Consider the following 20,064-nt stretch of genomic DNA (forward strand, 5'->3'; position numbering starts at 1 on the left):
TTTCATCTGAAAAGTTCTGCTCATTAGGGTTATCACTAGCCTATTTAGTACCTTTGTATAAATTAGGAAAAGGTACCTTTCCCCCTAGACAGGGCCTCATGAGAAAATGTAGTACAACTGGATTTTGGCCCCGACTCACCCTTGGCCAGGCCTTCTTGTATAAGCAAACAAAATGAAGCATTATGCATGGTACAAATTCAGATTCTGAACTTTGTGCTGATTTGCATTTGTTTTGAAAGCCTATTGTAACAAAAGCAGCTTGTAGTTTCCAGAGACTTTTACATATATAGAATTCTAAAAATAAAGCAGAGGAGATAAAATAGCTTCCTTTGCAGAATAGTATGGAAGCCTAATGAAAATAGATGAGAGTTTTTATTCCAAATATAATATTATCTTACAATTACTCGTAGTTCTTTTTTTGGGGTGGGGGCACGCCAGCTTGTGGAATCAGATCCCTGACTAGGGGTTGAACCTCTAAGCAACTCCCACTAATTGTTCTTTACATTTTTATATGATGCCTTACATTAAGCTTTACTACATTAATAACAGCCTACTGTATATATTATTACATTTTTAACTGAAAAATATTAGCTCATTTCCTGTAACATAGAGCATTCTGATTCCATAATTAATGTGTCAGCTTGTCATGCAATTAATTGTCCGATGCTTTTGTAGGAACAGTTCTGTAAGTCTTGTCATTGAACTTTTGGTCTTTCCTACTTCCTCAGGTTCTTTGGTCTGGGAAGCCATATGGGTCATCTCGGAGTATTGTAAGGAAAATTGGTACCAATTTATCTCTGATCCAGTGTCCAAGAGTTCAGTTTCAGGTACTGTATTTTATATACTTCAGATTTTATATTAATATGTTCATTGGTGATGTAAATAGGCAAGGCAGCTTTAAAAGTACTTTTTGAACCTCTCCTTCCATTGATGCCACTATCAATAAAATAAGAGGATAAAAACCACAGTAAAGTCTTTCTAATTTTAGTTCCTCTGTGATTATTTAAGCTCTTTAAGACATTTATCCTTAAGAATACATAGTTGAAGACTTAGAAGCATATAGTAAGCCAAGCAGTTAATTCCCAGGTGACCTTGAAAATTGTCTTCTAGCACCAAGTCAGGAACCACTCACCTCTTTGCTTGGATATAAAGGTCGTATTGTTTTGATCTGGGCTTTTGTTCCTTACTGTTGTTTTAGTGTTAGACATGTATCAAGTAGCTTTGTTCTTGTTTTTCAGTAATTCTCTACAACAGTAATAAGACAAAACCTTTCAGTTCAACATTTAAGTATAATATAAAGTTCAGCAGATATTTATGCCAATTTTAAATAATAGATTAACATGTGAAATGTGGAAGATATATATTTAATTCATAATTCAGAAGTGCTCTTACTATCTGGTGAGCTTACTAGATATTATGTCTTACTTAAAAATTACTTCTTGTAGAGACAGTTAACAGTCTGTTCCTCAGTAAGTCGTAGAAATTAGCATTTGTTCAGATTGACTAACAAGGTTGGTCATTGTTGTGCCCACTAGCAGATTGACTGGCAAAACCCTTGTGCATCAATCTAGACATTGACAAATTGGAACTTTCCAGAAGTAATTTTTATCAAATGATACAAAATGATAAATTTTATCAAAGTTTAAAAAATTAAAATAGAGAAACCTATGGTAGTAATTCTGTCAAGCACAATATCTGAGAATTTAGTTCAGTTAGATACCAATTGCTGATTGGTTTATTTGCCAATTTCCTTCAAATAACTATTGTGTTAACCAAGACTTACTTTCTTCTGATCGCACTGTTCCATTTAAATTCTGTTTATCAATCTGCTTAACCTAGTTGCAGGAGAACTTGCTTCAGCATTTGTGTTCACCTAGCTAGATGTGAATGAAAGCAGTGAAGATAATCTAGCATTTTCTGGTAGCAGCCTAAATCTGCCTTGACAGTCAGTGGACTGAGGTACTAGGGCCAAGTTCATTTCTTGGAAGGAGCTTCTTTCTCAATGTTATTAGTACTTAGAAGGGTCTGAGCAGAAAAAAAATTTTAGGTTTAGTACAGGAGCTAGATTTGAAAAGAGATTAACATAAGGAGAGAGGAATAAGGTATGAGAAATACTGGTGACCTACTTGAGAAAGTAGTAGGAAACAAGACATTTGTTTAAAGTGAGATTTATACTTCTAGGCAGTTTTGTAGCATGCTGTTTCTTTTCAGATTCAAAATCAATCTTAAAGTATATTATCTGCTAGTTAGATAATTTGTCTGGTATTTTTCCTCTGTATCCTCTGGTATTTTGTTTTGTTTTTACTGAGTCTATTAGAAATTTTAAAAATGGAGAACCTTTGAAAACTACAAGGGATGCAGTTTAGAGTAATAAAATTGACCATCATTTTTGCTATTTCTCTGGCTCATTGGGGGTTTGATTGATATGGAATATGTTTGGACTGTCTAGGACTCCAACACAACTATAGGAAGTCTCCAACTGGGAGACTGGGAAGCCACTGTTAGACCCAAAGAGAGTAGACCCCATTATGGGGCCCTATTTGGGAGACAAAAGTTGAAATAGATTAAACATGAGAATGAAGCATTCATGGGTCAATTCAGAAGGAGTAGTCAAAGCCAGTTCTTTGTTGTCCTGGGTGATTTCAGTGTCTTTGGAAACACAGTTTCATATTTTCTTTACTTCCTCTACTCTTGTTGGCTTTCACTTCTATTCCTTCCCTTGTACCCACACACTCAGGCAACACCTCAAGTGTCTCACCCTCAAAACAGTTTTCACCGCTGAGCTCTTAGGCCTCAGCATGTTCCTTCTAGACCACACCATCTCTTCACCATTGTCAGCTGATCCATTATCTGGACAAGTAAGACTCTCACATAGACAAGGGGCAAGACAGGAATGTAACTTTGTGATGTGAGGGTTAGGATATCTAACTCTGAGTATCATAACTGGTACATAATTAGTGCACAATAGAAGTATGCCAGTGGTGGGATTTTATCGTTATTGCCACCTTACAGCAGAATAGCAAATTAAACTTATTTGGCTCACTAAATGAACTCTGTGATTTTACAGATTTGATTTCTGTATATTTATAGGGTTGCAGATCAGAACATAGATCAACATGTTTATTTACACCTGAATCCAGTTAATGGTCGCAGGGAATATTGTGCTGGGAATAAAAATGAGATAATGAATGTAAAAGCACTCAATATATTTTTGCTATATTGTTTGTTGGAATGGGGTTCAGAGGTTTTGATTTACAGTGGTTCTCAATACTAGGTGCATATTTAAATCACCAGGAACATTAAAAAATAAAACATGCATGCTTGGGCTCTACCCTCAAGGCTCCACCCCCTCCTCACAAAAACGCTTAACAGGGCTTATAAAGAATATAGATGTCATTCAAAGCTTACTAAATCTGAGTTTCATATATTTGACTTTCTTTCATACATTTGTTTTTTAAAACCTCTTTAGGAGCTTTTGCAGCTGGGGTTGAGGACTTCATTTACAGGTTGTGTTTTCATATTTTGCTGAAGAAAGTTTAAAGCAGCAACATGCCTATCTGTTGGCAAATATGAAAGTAGTCACTAAAGCACCTTTAGGGTCATTTTTATAAATTTAAAATTTTATGAGTTTAACGCATGGAATTTAAGTGTGGCTTATTGGGAGTAATAAATACTACACTTAAAAAACCTAAGTGAAGTGAAATTGCTAGTCGTGTCCGACTCTTTGCAACCCTGTGGACTGTAGCCTACCAGGCTCCTCTGTCCATGGGATTTTCCAGGCAATAGTCCTGGAGTGGATTGCCATTTCCTTCTCCAGGGGATCTTCCCAACCCAGGGATCAAAAAACCTAAGGCAACAAAAAGTGATCTTGCATGCTGTCAGATGAAGGGATGGGTGGGGACTTGGCCCTGTGCTATAGGAGTTTGAATCCCTGCTCTGCCACCCACAGACCTCTGGGTAATTTTACCTGGACTACCTTGTTTTTTTCCTGTGGAAACCCTGCCCCAGGCTGGTTTCTGGGATGGCTAAGAGTAATTGTTGGAATTGGTGGAGAAGGGAATGTTCTGTAACTAAACAAGTAATGATAAGATTCTCACTACAGTTCTCACACTGTCACTAAGTCTGGAAGGAAAACAACCACCTGCCACATGGCACTTAGCAAATAAACATGAGACCCATGTATTATGTTAGGTATTGTTGGTCAGTGATGAACCAAACAGTCATGATCTTCACCCTCACTGGGATACAGTTCGGAGGAGAGATATTAAACAAGGAAATAAGCTAATAAATGTACAATTACCACTTACACTGAGTCCCCTGAAGGAAAAATTAGTGTAGCATGGGAAGACTAACAGGTGGTCCAGGAGGAATAACTGAAGATTAGAAAGAGCCAGGCCTGCAGATAGCTGAGGAGAGGAATGAAGGTGGGAGCGGTGTTGGCTGAGAACAGGAAGTGCAGAGGTCCTGAGGCAAGACTGAAGTTACTGTGTGAGGGACGGAGACCAGGCGCCTCTGTCAGGAACAGGTGAGGTGAGAGACATAGTGTGTATCATGGTCTTTGATGTCTGAGCCTTCTGAGGATAAGTACCTGGATTCATACTAAGGATCCTTGGTAATCTTAACATTTTCCCCAGTTTGTTGTTGCTGGTGTTGTTCAGTCACTAAGTCATGTTCGACTCTGTGACCCCATGGACTGCAGCACGCCAGGCTTCCCTGTCCTTCACTATCTCCCGGAGTTTGCTCAAACTCATGCCCATTGAGTTGGTGATGCCATCCAACCATCTCACCTCTGTCACCCTCTTCTCCTCCTGCCTTCAATCTTTCCCAGCCTCAGGGTCTTTTCCAATGGGTCAGCTCTTCCCAGCAGGTGGCCAAAGTATTGGAGTTTCAGCTTCAGCAACAATCCTTCCAGTGAATATTCCGGGTTGATTTCCTTTAGGATGGACTGATTCGATCTTGCTCTCAAGAGTCTTCTCCAGCACCACAGTTTGCAAGCATCAATTCTTTGGTGCTCAGTCTACTTTATAGCGCAACTCTCACTTCTGTATATGACTACTGGAAAAACCATAGCTTTGACTATGTAGACCTTTGTCAGCAAAGCGATGTCTCTGCTTTTTAATACACTGTCTAGGTTTGTCATAGCTTTTCTTCCAAGGAGCAAGCATTTTTTAATTTTGTGTCTGCAGTAATTTTGGAGCCCAAGAAAATGAAATCTGTCACTATTTCCACTTTTTTCCCCCCATCTATTTGCCATGAAGTGATGGGATCAGATGCCATGAATTTTTTGTTTTGAATGTTGACTTTTAAGCCAGCTTTTTCACTCTTTCACCTTCATCAAAGGCTCTTTAGTTCCTCTTTGCTCTCTGCCGTTACAGTGGTGAAAGTGAAAGTCGCTCAGTCGTGTCTGACTCTTTGCGACCCTATGGACTGTCCATGGAATTCTCTAGGCCAGAATACTGGAGTGGGTAGCCTTTCCCTTCTCCAGGGGATCTTCCAAACCCAGGGATTGAACCCAGGTCTCCCGCATTGCGGGTGGATTCTTTACTAGCTGAGCCACAAGGGAAGCCCCGTTAATGTGGTACCATCTGCATATCTGAGGTTGTTGATACTTCTCCCGGCAGTCACGATTCCAGCTTGGTCTTCATCCAGCCCTGCATTTCGCATGATATACTCTGCATTTAAGTTAAATAAGCAGTGTGACAATATGCAGTCTTGCCATCTTCCTTTCCCAGTTTGGAACCAGTCTGTTGTTCCATGTCTGGTTCTAACTGTTGCTTCTTGACCTGTATACAGGTTTCTCAGGAGGCAGGAAAGGTGGTGTGGTATTCTCATCTGTTTAAGAATTTTCCACAGTTTGTTGTGATCCACATAGTCAAAGGCTTTAGTGTAGTCAATGAAGCAGAAGTAGATGTTTTTTTTGAATTCTCTTGCTTTTTCAATGATCCAGTGGATGTTGGCAATTTGATCTCTGGTTACTGTGCTTTTTCTAAATCCAGCTTATACATCTGGTAGTTCTAGGTTCACACACTGTTGAAGCCTGACCTGGAGGATTTTGAGCATTACTTTGCTAGCATGTGAAATGAGCACAATTGTGCAGTAGTTTGAACATTCTTTGATGTTGCCTTTCTTTGAGATTGGAATAAAAACTGACCTTTTCCAGTCCTGTGGTCACTGCTGAGTCTTCTAAATTTAGATTTACCAGATCTAGTCCCTTGAATTTATTCATCACTGCCACTGGGTAATCATAAGGGATTTGGTTTAGGTCATGCCTGAATGGCCAGTGGTTTTCCCTACTTTGTTCAATTTGAGCTTGAATTTTGCAATAAAGAGCTGATGATCTGACCCACAGTCAGCTCCAGGTCTTGTGTTTGCTGACTGTATAGTGCTTCTCCACGTTCAGCTACAAGGAATATAATCAATCTGATTTCAGTATTGACTATCTGGTGATGTCCATGTATAGCGTCATTTCCTGTGTTGTTGGAAGAGGGTGTTCGTTATGACCATTGTATTCTCTTGGCAAAACTTTGTTAGCCTATGCCCTGCTTCATTTTGTATTCAAGGCCAAGCTTTCCTGTTACTCCAGGTATCTCTTGATTTCCTACTTTTGCATTCCAGTCTCCTGTGATGAAAAGGACATCTTTTTTTGATGTTTGTTCTAGGAAGCTTTGTAGATCTTCATAGAATCATTCAACTTCAACTTCTTCATCTTTATTGGTTGGGGCATAGACTTGGATTATTGTGATGTTGAATAGTTTGCCTTGGGAAATGAACCAAGATCATTCTGTCATTTTCAGATTGCACCCAAGTACTATTCATGAACCTAACAGTCCAGGTTCCTATGCAATATTGTTCTTTACAGCATTGGACTTTACTTTTACCACGAGACACATCCACAACTAGGCATCATTCTGCTTTGGCTCAGCCTCTTCATTCTTTCTGGAGCTATTTCTCTGTTCTTCCCCAGTAGCATATTGGACACCTGCCGACCTGGGGGGCTCATCTTTCAGTGTCCTATCTTTTTGCCTTTTCATACTGTTTATGGGGTTCTCAAGGCAAGAATACTGAAGTGGTTTGCCATTCCCTCCTCCAGTGGACCACGTTTTATCAGGCCGTGACTAGCAGGGACCTGCCCGTCGGCATTACCCATTACTTTCTGATAATCTGCGGTATGCTAGCGTGAAATGTCACACTGTGTGCGATGTCTATTTCTAGATATTAATATTTTTGCTATAAGATGGCCGTTAAGGATAACCGAATCAAGATTACAAGTGTTATGTTGTATAAATTTGGTAGCCTGGCATAGTAATTTGAAGCCCAGCTCTGTAAATGACATTTATGATATTTTATTCTTTCTTAATAATTGACTTCTTAGAGACTTGTTTCTCCATTTGGGATACTGTTACTTACCTTCCTGGGTTATTTTGAGAGATAAACACATTTCTCTCCCTCTCGACTCTCAGGTTTTTTTTCCTTCTCCCTATTTTCCCTCACCTTCTTCCCTCCCCCATTCTAGGTGTATCATGAATAGAAAGTGTTAATAAATGCTCAGTTTTTTTTTTTAAGTGACCACATCACTCATCAGTGTTAGTGCCTGCATTTCAGCTAGAGTATTTGGTGTTCTTTACACAGGCATGTCTTGTGACCTATTGGTGTCACTATATTAAAATGTAGAAATTCTGCTTTTAATATTTTAACTATGACAGGAATTGGTAGAAAAAGAGAAATAATTAAATTTATAAATAAAAAAGCTAGATGTTGTTATCAATATTTTACAGTATTGCTTTGAAGAATACGTTTTGTATTTAGCTATAGACAACTGGTGGTAAAATAGACTGAGTATATTTACTGTTACACCATTTTTGGCATGAAGCAAGAATCCTGGTTCCTGGGACCAGTGTGTTAATTTTATGAGAAGTCCCATGAGGACATGCTGAGTTCTTCTAATATTTTAAGTATTTCAATACTTTATATTTTTCTTTTATGTATTTTATTTAATCAGTTTCTTTAGTATAGTTTTACATTATCAGAATGTTTTAAATAACCCAAAGTTACTTTGGTAAAATTCTTGAAATATAATTGAACCCTGGATAATTTAAATTGTATCAAATGTTGATTTGAATTTCTTAAGATCAGTAAAAAATACAGTGCTACTAAATCTTGCTCTGAATGAAATGCTTTTCATACTTCCTGAAAAGACTTTGGATACTGATAAACACTAATTTTAAATTTTATAATCCCCTTGATTTTGAAAAAGAAAAATTTTCTATCCCTTCACTGTTGTTGTTTTGTTTTTTCCCCCTACTAACAATAGCTGTGATAGGACAGGACCTTGCTGGAACCTTCAGTAAGTTGACCTTTACTTTTTCGAACTTCCCATCAGTCATCCATGCATGTCAGTAGTGGCGTCCACATCATACTTGCTAGAATTCCGTGCCCTCAGACCCCATGCCTATGCTAACCTCACCTACACCAGCACTTCACTGAGTGAATTGTCCTCGTCATTTCATGCTTATGCTACTGAATGCACATTTCAGCAACAGCGGAAGAGGCCTTTTAAAAAAAGATTAGTATTACTGTTTTTTCAGTTTTATTTTTTAGTATTGAGTTTGGTTTCCCCAGGGATTTTGTTAGGCTTTTTTGGTGGCATAAATCACTGTTATAACCTAGATATGTAACTTAAATATTTAAACTGCTTTATTTTGTGGGGCAGGATGTCAACTGGAGATGATACAGATATTATTAATTCTGGAGTTGGTGCTTGACAGTGTCATTAACATTTTCATTTCATTGAGTACATGTTGTATACATGATATTATTTCAGTGATTACATTTAATCAATGTTTAGTAAGGTTACAAACTAAGTCCATGGAATAATCTTTTTTTAAAAAGTTTGTGCAAAAAGCATCATTTCATGTTTAATACATGAAGTATTGCAGATGTAAAATTGAGAAGTATTGTATGATCTTTACATTATAAAATACTCTGACAAGCTGTCACAAAACTTAAATTTTTGAGTGTTCTTAGAAAAATATCATTTTGCTTCCTTTTATGAACAAAATTATCTGAGACTAAAACAGCAATTTTTGTAACCTTTATTGGGAGGAAAGAAGTCTTCAGGTCAAAACTCGATTTATCATAAATATACCTTTCTTCCTACCAACTAGTTACTATATTAGAACAAAATTTATTTTCTAGACAAAGAATTATGTAACCAAACTGATCTTCATGAACTAGCACCTAAAGGTATTTAAAATTTTTAACCATATTAGTATTATGTGTTTGTATGGTATGTTTTACAGTTGAGGAAGAAGTATTAATTCAGTGTAGCTTCCAAAAGCTTCATCTGCAATGATAGTAAGAAGGTTCAAACTAAGAATGGGTTACAGTAGAAACTTTCTGATAAACACATAAATATGTAAATCTCTCTCTTTGGCCTTTTAAACTTTTTTCTTCAATTGAGTCCCCATATTCTTTTTTATTTAAACCCTATTGGAAGTATCATATTAATCTGATAACTATTTTTAAGTTAATATTCATTGGCCTTTTGGCTTTGAGGCATTATTCTGTAATAAAAATTAAATTTAATTATTTTTCCAGTTTTTTCAAGGTAAATTAAAAAGTCTGCATTTTCTTTATTTAAACCCTATAGGAAATACTATGTTAACCTGATAACTATTCTAAAATTATTATTCATTGGCCTTCTCGCTTTGAGGCTATTCATGTTACAAAACTTTAAGTTCTTTTTCCATGTTTTGAAGGTAAATTTCAGAACTTGCATGCTTTTTCTTTGTTATATTTATTTCAGAATATTCTGTTCCTTCATCTCTGTGTTTAAGGTTCAGTAGGGAAGTGAAGTGAAGTCAATCAGTCGTGTCCGACTCTTCGACCCCATGGGGTGTAGCCTACCAGGCTCCTCCCTCCATGGGATTCTCCAGGCAAGAGTACTGGAGTGGGTTGCCATTTCCTTCTCCAGGGGATCTTCCCAACCCAGGGATTGAACCCTGGTCTCCCACATTCTAGGCAGATGCTTTAACCTCTGAGCTACCAGGAAAGTCTACTGCTATTTGTATTTTCAAATCTTTAGTATAGTTAATACTTTTATTTAAAAATCAAGAGATTTAATGACATTAAAAATGTATTTTCATTGTTATAACAGCAATATCCATTTAAAAATATTGCCAGATTTAGCACAAAGTTGCTTGTTTATTCTTGTTCCTATACTTTTTACTATATCTCTTCAGAAAAGAATTGATTCTAAAAATTTTCTTAATGTTTGAGGATGAACAGAGGTTTTTTTGGTTTTTTTTTAGTCTCATTTTACCTGTAAAATAAAAATTGAATAAGTTAAATTATAATTCAGAGATTACATACATTATTAAACAACAGTATGACATAAATAAAGGTCCCTTTTGTGGAGACCTTCAGTGGAAATGTGAGAAACTGCCTGTGTGTTTGTAATGCTAGAGCTGAAGCTTTTCCTTTAGGTAATTAAATGTTTCGTGCTACCATTTTGGTGCTAGATGAAGAATTTTCCCTATTTGTAACTTACAGCTGACCAGCCCTACGACAGAATGGAGCTGCAGTCCCCCGGGAGAGGATTCGGTGGTATCTTTTGCTGATGTAGGATGGGTAGCTGAAGAAGAAGGGGAGTGTTCAACAAGACAAAGGTGAGTTTGGGTGGATATCAGGCCTGAGATGCAGTATTTGTTATTTTAAGATGATACGTTTGCAGTATTTCCTTATTTTTAAACTTAAAACTTGTTTTAGTTGCAGCACACGGATCTTTTATTTGTGGTATTTGAACACTTATTTGTGGCCTGTCGAGTCTTCATAGTTCCCTGTTGTTGTTTTTCAGTCCCTAACTTGTGTCCAACTCTTTGTGATAGAGCACGCCAAGCTCCTCTGTCCTTCACTGTCTCCCAGAGTTTGCTCAGACTCATGTCCACTGACTCGGTGATGCTATCTAACCATCTCATTCTCTGCTGCCCCCTTCTCCTTTTGCCTTTAATCTTTCTCAACATCAGGGTCTTTTCCAGTGAGTCTGCTCTTTGCATCAGCACAAAGTATTGGAGCTTCAACCTCAGCACCAGTCTTTCCAGTGCATATTCAGGGTTGATTTCCTTTAGGATTGACTGGTTTAATCTCCTTGCTCTCCAAGGGACTCTCATGAGTCTTCTTTAGCACCACAGTTTGAAAGTATCAATTCTTCAGTGCTCAGCCATCTTTTTGGTCCAATTCTCGCATTCATACATGACTACTGGAAAAACCATAGCTTTGACTAAGACAGACCATTGTCCGCAAAGTGATGTCTCTGCTGTTTAGTATGCTGTCTAGGTTTGTCATAACTTTCCTTCCAAGGAGCAAAAGTCTTCTAATTTCATGGCTGCAGTCACCATCCATAGTGATTTTGGAGCCCAAGAAGATAAAATCTATGACTTCTTCCACTTTTTCCCCTTTTATTTGCAATGAAGTGATGGAACTGGATCCCATGATCTTAGTTTTTTTAATGTTGAATTTCAAGCCAGCTTTTTCACTTTCCTCTTTCATCCTCAAGAGGTTCTTTAGTTCCTCTTTACTTTCTGCCATTAAGAATGGTATTATCTGCATTCCTTGCCCAGCGATCAAACCCAGGTCCCCTACAGTGGGAGCACAGAGTCCCAGCCACTGGACCACCAGGGAAGTCCCTGCAGTATTTCTTTTTATTAGCCTAATATGATCTCTAGTAATTCAGTTCTCTCTTTTGTCCTTTTAAGGACTCAGCTAGTATTTGTAAAGTTCTTAGAGACATATGACTGTTTAGGTCCTTAAGAATTACAGAATTCCTTGCCCTTCAGAAGTTTACATTCTAAAATGAAACCAGAAAAACCTTATCATAAACGTGTTTAGATAAGTAGAGTAAATATAATGGTCTTATTAGAGCAAAGGCATCACTGTGGATCATATTAGAAGATTTGTGTGTATCGTCAAGATGAGCTGTGATTCAAAGGAGATAGTGTAAGAGAGAAGTGCTTTCATTGATTTAATAGAGCCTGAATCAATTATTGACTTCTGTTCAATCTGACAAACACTTATTCAACTTTTCATTCTTATTAGATATCAAGGATACAGAGATAAAGTAAGACACAGTCGTGGCTTTCCAGGAATACTTGGAAATATTTGCTAGAGGAGATTACAAAAGGAAATCAATAATAGCAATACTGGAAAGACTACTAAATAAATACAGTAGTCCACTGGGGATGGGAGGCTCAGTGGGGCTTCTCCCGCTGAGTGCTGCCAGAGCTGAGTGCTGAGGTGCAGTAGGAGCCATTCAGCTGGGAAGGCTGTATTCCAGGGAAGGTGAACATGATTAAAGGCACTCATCAGGAGCCCACGTGGCATGTTCAGGAGACTCCAAATGGCTCTGTGAGGCTAGAGAGTAGCAGAGAAGGGTAAGCTGCAGGAGATGGATATGGAAAGTAGGTTGAGGTTTAAAGGTCATACATATTAGGGTAAGAAATTTATACTTTTTCTTGATAAGCAGTGTGGAGCCTTGGAAGAAGTTGAAGCACCATTGTAATATTACCAAATTTGTATTTTAGTTAAAATTTCCTGTAAACAGTATAAACAGTGGAGGGGAGCCAGGTAAGGAAATAGGCTAAATAAGAGATGATAAGTTTGACTAAACTAAGAAACTGACAGAACACATGAGAAAAAGGACAAAAATCAAGGGATACTCAGAAGAATTTAAAAGACTTAGAAACTTTTTAGGTATTGGGGTTGAGAAGGGAAAAGTCTAGGAAAAGTCCTAGGTTTTTGAGTAGGATATTATGAGAATGGGGTAACAGTTAATAAGAATATAAAAAAACAGATTTCTTCTTGGTGGACAGGAGTAGGAGGTAGTCCAGCGTGGACTACACTGTGCTTGAGTGTCCTGTGGGACACTTGCCCTGGGGCTTGTTGATGTAGTTAGATATTGATAAGGACATGTGGATGGAATGGATGATAGCCAGAATACTCAAGGAGCATATAGAAGACAAGAAATGCTAGCTGGATAAATGCTAGCATTTGGGAGTAAAAAAGGGAAAAATAAAGGGGGGACTTCCCTACCCCCAGAGGCAGCTCAAGAGGCAGGAGGAAAACCAACAGAGAGTGTTGTCGTGGAAGGAGAGGCAGGAGAGCTTCAGGGAAGTGGAGTAAGCTGCCATCAGTGTCAAATACTTAGAGGCGAGTAAACCAAAACACTAGCAGGTTTCCATTTTGTTTTGTAGTTGAAAGATGACTTTAGCAAGAGTAATTTTATTTGAATGGTATTTGCTGAATAAAATAAGGACCAAATAATCCAGCAGCAAAGAAGGAATTTGATTTGAATGATAGGAGAGGGGCCATAGCATTAGATGAACAGACCAGGTTACTGCAGGATTAGCAGGTAAAGAGCTTTTCTTTTTTAAGATGTTTATTTTTTGACTAAACTTTTAATTTTGAGATAATCATAGATTCTTCTGGAGAAGGAAATGGCAACCCACTCCAGTATTCTTGCCTAGAGAATCCCATGGACAGAGGGGCCTGGTGGGCTGCTGTCCATAGGGTCTCACAGAGTCGGACACGACTGAAGCGACTTAGCATGCACGCATGCATTGGAGAAGGAAATGACAACCCACTCCAGTATTCTTTCCTGGAGAATCCCAGGGACAGAACAGCCTGTTGGGCTGCCGTCTATGGGGTCGCACAGACTCGGACACAACTGAAGTGACTTAGTGGCAGCAGCAGCATAGGTTCTTCACATGCAGTTATAAGAAGTACAGAAGCACAGACTTAATAAGGGTACAGAAGCATTTTCTATACCTTTTAATCTCCAGTGGTAACGTCCTACTAAACATGGTGCATTATCATAGCCAGGATACTGACACTGCTATAGTCAAGATGCAGAATATTTCTGCATTACAAGAATCCCTCGTGTTGGTCCCGTGTTAGAGCCAGTCACTTCCCTCACATCTCCAACCCCTTCTTTTTTTTTTTTTTTTTAAAAATAAGGATATTTGACACTTTATTACAAAAATATATATTTCAGATGCTGGAATTTATCAGTATATGGGTTTGATTCCCTTTTTTATTTACTTAACCAGGAAATACCTGTTTTACTTGTATTTCATACAATGCTATAATTTATTTATTTATTTATTTTTTCTTTTTTTTTAATTTTAAAATCTTTAATTTTTACATGTGTTCCCAAACATGAACCCCCCTCCCACCTCCCTCCCCATAACATCTCAGTGAGTCATCCCCATGCACCAACCCCAAGCATGCTGTATCCTGCGTCAGACATAGACTGGCAATTCAATTCTTACGTGATAGTATACATGATAGAATGCCATTCTCCAAAATCATCCCACCCTCTCCCTCTCCCTCTGAGTCCAAAAGTCCGTTATACACAGCTGTGTCTTTTTTCCTGTCTTGCATACAGGGTCGTCATTGCCATCTTTCTAAATTCCATATATATGTGTTAGTATACTGTATTGGTGTTTTTCTTTCTGGCTTACTTCACTCTGTATAATCGGCTTCTTAATTAATGGCAATCATGTACCTGTTTTCCGTTTCCACAGGTTTCTCATTTCAAAATGGTTATATAAATCAAGTCATACAATATGCAGTCTTTTAGGACTGGCTTTTCTCACTAAGTGTAATCTCTAGTGATGCATCCAGACTGCTATGTGTAACAGCGGCTTTTTTTTTTTTTTTTTTTTAGTGTTTAATAGCATTCCTTGGTATGGAGGGACCACAGTTTGTTTAACCATGCACTGGCTGATGGACATCTGGATTGATTCCAGTTCTTGGCTTCTCTAAGCAAAGTTAATATAAATGTGTACAGGATTTTGAACCAGCATGATTTTTCCTTTTTCTGGGATAAATGCCCGTGAGTGGAGATGTTGCTTCATGTGAGTCACAAGGTGGTTGCGTGTTTATTTTTTTAAGAAACTGGCTGAATCATTACATTCTCACCAGCCAGTTGCTGTACTTTCTCACCATTTGATGTTTTCACTCTTTTTTCCTTTTTTATTTGTTGCCATTCTAATAGGTGTATATTGTGGATCTCAGGATTTTAATTTGTGTTTCCGTAATGGCTAATGATGAACATTTTTCATGTGTTTGCTCTCATATGCTTTTGAATAGAATGTCTCTTCATGTCTCTGTCCCACTTTCTAATTGGGTTTTCTTTTGAGAGTGCTTTGCATATGCTAGATATGAGTCATTTTTCAGATATGTGGTTTATATACATTTCCTCCCAAGTGTAGGGCAAGTAGCACAAATAAAGCAGGACAGGTTAAAGCTCGTCTTTTCCTCTGTTAACGGTCTTTCACAGAGCAAAACTTTAAAATTTTAATTTGTTCCTTTTTCCTTTTATGGATCATACTTTTGGTGTCAGTATAAGAAATCTGTACCTAGTGTTAAGATCCTTCAGATTTTCTCCTGTTTTTTGTTTTTTCAAGCTTATAGTTTTATGTTTTACAGTTAAGTCTCTGATCCTTTGGTTTTGGTATCAGGATAATAACAAGCTTCAAAAAATGAAGCTTATCTATTTTCTGAAGAGATTGTGTGGAACTGGCATTAATTCTTTAAACATTTAGAAGAGTTATCCTGTGAGCCATCTGGATCTGGAGATTTCTTTTTGGTGACATTGATTTTTTTTTCATGGAAAGGCATTTTATTTTAAACATAGCAGTGTGTACCTGTCAATCCCAAATTCCCAGTCTATCCTTCCCTTCCACTCTTCCTCGCTGGTAACCATAAGTTCATTCTCTAAATCTGAGAGTCTGTTTCTGTTTTTGTAGGTAAATTCATTTATATCATTTTAGATTCTGCATATAAGCGATATCTGTGATATATGTCTTTCTCTGACTTAGTCAGATCATCTCCGGGTCCATCTGTGTTGCTGCAGATGGCATTATTTCATTCTTTCTGAGAAATATTCCATTTTATATATTTACCATATCTTCTTTATCCATTCATCTGTGGTTGGACATTTAGATTTTCCATGTCTTGGCTTATTGTAAACAGTGGTGCAGTGAACACTGGGTGGATGTATCCTTTCAAACCATGTTTTTCTCCAGGTATATGCCCAAAAGGGGGACTGCTGGATCGTATGGTAGTTCTAGTTTTAGGTTTTCAGGAACCTCCGTACTGTTCTCTGTAGTGACTGTGCCAGTTTACATTCCCACCAACAGTGTAGGAGGGATCCCTTTTCTCCACACCTTCTCCAGCATTTATGTTTTGCATATTTTTTGATGAGAACCATTTTGACTGGTGTGAGGTCGTATTTTATTGTAGTTTGATTTGCATTTCTCTAATTAGTTGTTGGAGAAGACTCTTGAGAGTCCCTTGGATTGCAAGGAGATCCAGCCAGTCCATTCTAAAGATCATTCCTGGGATTTCTTTGGAAGGAATGATGCTAAAGCTGAAACTCCAGTACTTTGGCCACCTCATGCGAAGAGTTGACTCATTGGAAAAGACCCTGATGCTGGGAGGGATTGGGGGTAGGAAGAGAAGGGGACGACAGAGGATGAGATGGCTTGGTGGCATCACCGACTCGATGGACTTGAGTTTGAGTGAACTCCGGGAGTTGGTGATGGACAGGGAGGCCTGGAGTGCTGTGATTCATGGGGTCGCAAAGAGTCGGACACGACTGAGCGACTGAACTCAACTGACTAAACTGAATAATTAGTGGTGTTGATCATTTTCCATGTGCTCCTTGGCTATCTGTATGTCTTCTTTGGAGAAATATCTTTTTAGGTCTGTGCATTTTTTTATTTTTTAATGTTGAGCTGTATGAGTTGTAGGTAAATTTTGGTGACTAATCCCATGTTGGTTGCATCATTTGCAAATATTTTATACCATTCTGTGGTTTGTGTTTTTCATTTTGTTTATGGTGTACTTTGTTGTGCAAATGCTTTTGAGTTTAATTTGTTTAGGTCCCATTTGTTTATTTTTGTTTTTATTTTCATTACTCTGGGAGACAAATTGAAAAAGATACTGCTGTGATTTATGTCAAAGGGTCTTCTGCCTATCTGGTCTTAAAGTTAGGTCTTTAATCTATTTTTAGTTTATTTCTGTGTGTATGATGTTAAAGAATGTTTAATTTCATTCTTCTACATGTGGCTGTCCAGTTTCCCAGCAGCATTAACTGAAGAGACTTGTCTTTCCTCCATTTTATAGTCTTGCCTCTTTTGACATAGATTAATTGGCCATAGGTGTAGTTGAGTTTTGGTGAGTTTTAAAATTATGAGTTCAAGTTCCTTAATAAAGTTATGTGACTATTTTATGAATTTCATATTGGAAGAGATGTAGTAGATAGTATTTTTACCTCTGAAGTCTCTAGAAATTTGTCCCCTGTTTCATTCCTGATATTAGTAATTTATGTCTTCTCTCTTAAAAATATTTGTCCATGTATTAATCTTTTCAAAGAATAAGACTTTTATTGAGTTTTCTTTTTTTTTCAGTTTTATTGATTTCTGCTCCTATCCATTATTTTCTTCCTTCTGCTTGCTTTGAGTTTATTTTGGTTTTTTTTTCCCTAGGTTTTTTAGGTGAGAGTTGATATTACTGAAACTTTCTTTTTTCTAATGTAAGCATTTAGTGCGGTAAACTTCTCAACACTGCTTTTATCTGCATTCCACAAGTTTTGGTACGTTGTAATTATATTGTAATCCAGTTCATTGTATTTTTTGATTTCCCTTGAGACAACCTCTTTTAACTGTTGAAGTTAGAAGTTTGTTGTTCAATTTCCAAATGTTGGAAATTTTGCTATTTTTCAGTTACTAAGTTCTGGTTTGATTCTGCTGTGATCAGAGGACACAACTGTATCCAGTTGTCCCTTGAATAACACCGGTTTGGACTGTGGGGGGCTATTTGTATACAGATTTTTTCCGTTGTAAGTAGTATAGTCCTGTACAATCCAAGGGTGGTTGTCTACAGAATCTGAGGCACCATGGATGCAGAGGAACTACAGATATGGAGGGGAGACTCTAATTTATATGAGATTTTGGACTTTGGTGAGGATTGGAGCCCCTAAATCATGTGTTGTTCAAGGGTCAGTTGTATTTTCATCCCTTTAAAATTTTTTGAGAATTTCTTTTAATGGTTCAAGATATAGGTCATTTTGGTTTATGTTGCATGAGTACTAGAAACGAATGTGTACTGTTGTTAATGGAATGTCCTATAAATGTCAAATAGATCCTGCTAAATTCTGCTGTATCCTTCTTGATTTTCTGTTTATTCTAACAGTTACTGTGGAGGAGGTGTTGAAGTCCTCAATGGTATTTGTGGATTTCTCCTTTCTGTTCTATCAGCTTTTGGTTTTCGTATTTTGGAATTTTATTGTTTGGTGCATACATGTTTAGGATTGCTGTGTCTTCTTATCTTCTTACTCTTATATAATGTTACTCTCTGCCTCTGGTATTTTTCTTTGCTCTTAAGTCCATTTAATGAAATATAGTCACAACTGGTGTTTTTTGGTTGATGTTTGCATAATACGTCTTTCTTTTGACTTTCATGCTACCTATATAATTACCTTTGAAGTGAGTTTCTTATAGACTATTGTTGGGTCATACTTTTTAAATTTATTCTGCCTGTCTTTTAATTTTTGTATATAAACTATTTACATTTATGTAATTATTATTTTGGCACAGTGGTAAAGAATCCACCTGCAATGCAGGAAACTCAAGAAACACAGGCTCAATCCCTGGGTCAGGAAGATACCATAGAGTGGGAAATGGCAACCCGCTCCAGAATTCTTGCCTGGAAAACTCCATGGACAAAGAAGCCTGGAGGGCTGCAGCTCATGGGGTAGCATGACAGAGCGACTGAGCACATGTAAAAATATTATGTGAGGTCTTGTCATTTCTTAAACTTCCCTGCAGAAACTTTGAATGACATAGGACAATATGATATTTGAAATTAATAGTTTATTTTCTCAAGAGGAGAATTTAAATTATCATTGTGTTTTTCTTTCTGTCTGATGCAGAGTTCTTTTTTTATTGCTTTGTCTCTGTTTAGAGAATTTCTTTGAGCCATTCTTTTTGGGTAGGTTCTACTTGCAATAAATTCTTTTAGTTTTTATTAATTTGAGAATTATTGATTTTCCCAGTCTTGAAGTATATGCTTTTGCTGGATATAAGGTTAGAATTTCATAGAATTTTCTTTTAGTACTTGAAAAATGTGCCAGTTTCTTCAAGTCTCAATGGTTTCAGTTGAGAAAACCTCTGTCCTTCAAATAGGACCTCTTTCCTATTTAGGGAAAAACTTTCTCTAGTTGCTTTAAGATTTTCTTTTATTTATGTTGGTTTAAAAAATTAACACAAATTTAAATTAAAAAATATTTTGTCTCACACTTCTGAGAATACTTTCTGACAAAGGCCTTAAACAATGTCTGAGGGCATGTTCATGAAATAACCTCCTCTAAAATAAATTGGACAGTTTTATTTAACTGATAAACTGATTTTTTTTAAGAGCTCCTAACAGCATTTAGGGAGCTGGCAAACCAAACTGTATCCTAATTTAAATAAGGCATGTAAGTTATCAAGACTGAGAAATAGTTCTAATTTTTCTGTTTAGTGGTGGGGAAATACTATGTAAAGATATCCTTATTCTTTTTACTAAAGTTGCACAATTCAAATTCACGTATAAAATAGTGAGATGTGCCTTACTATAAGAGCATGTCACCTCTCTTCCCCTTCCCCAGAAGAGGAATATTAAGTCATTTACAATTCTTTTGCCATTATTACTTTTAATGGGGCTTCCCTGGTAGCTCAGCTGGTAAAGAATCCACCTGCAACACAGGAGACCTTGGTTCGATTCCTGGGTCAGGAAGATCCACTGGAAAAGGGATAGGCTACCCACTCCAGTGTTCTTGGGCTTCCCTGGTGGTTCAGTTAGTAAAGAATCCCCCTGCAGTGTGGGAGACCTGGGTTCGATCCCTGGGTTGGGAAGATCCCTTGAAGAAGGGAACAGTTACCCATTATAGTATTCTGGCTTGGAGAATTCCACGGACTCTACAGTCCATGGGGTCACAGAGAGTCAGACACAGCTGAGCAA

At 37.5% G+C, this 20,064-nt stretch overlaps 1 protein-coding gene across 1 annotated transcript in view; it reads left to right on the top strand.

The window, feature by feature from the left end:
* Window positions 1-20,064, top strand: part of MTFR1 (mitochondrial fission regulator 1) — a 62,333-nt gene that overhangs the window by 20,586 nt on the left and 21,683 nt on the right. Inside the window, exons 3-4 of the mRNA XM_068983684.1 lie at window positions 729-827; window positions 10,552-10,667. Coding sequence (XP_068839785.1) covers window positions 729-827; window positions 10,552-10,667 — 215 coding nt within the window. The remainder of the gene's footprint in view (window positions 1-728; window positions 828-10,551; window positions 10,668-20,064) is intronic.

The sequence above is a fragment of the Capricornis sumatraensis genome, chromosome 11 (genome assembly GCF_032405125.1).
Source record: "Capricornis sumatraensis isolate serow.1 chromosome 11, serow.2, whole genome shotgun sequence".
NCBI classification, from domain to species: Eukaryota; Metazoa; Chordata; class Mammalia; order Artiodactyla; family Bovidae; genus Capricornis; species Capricornis sumatraensis.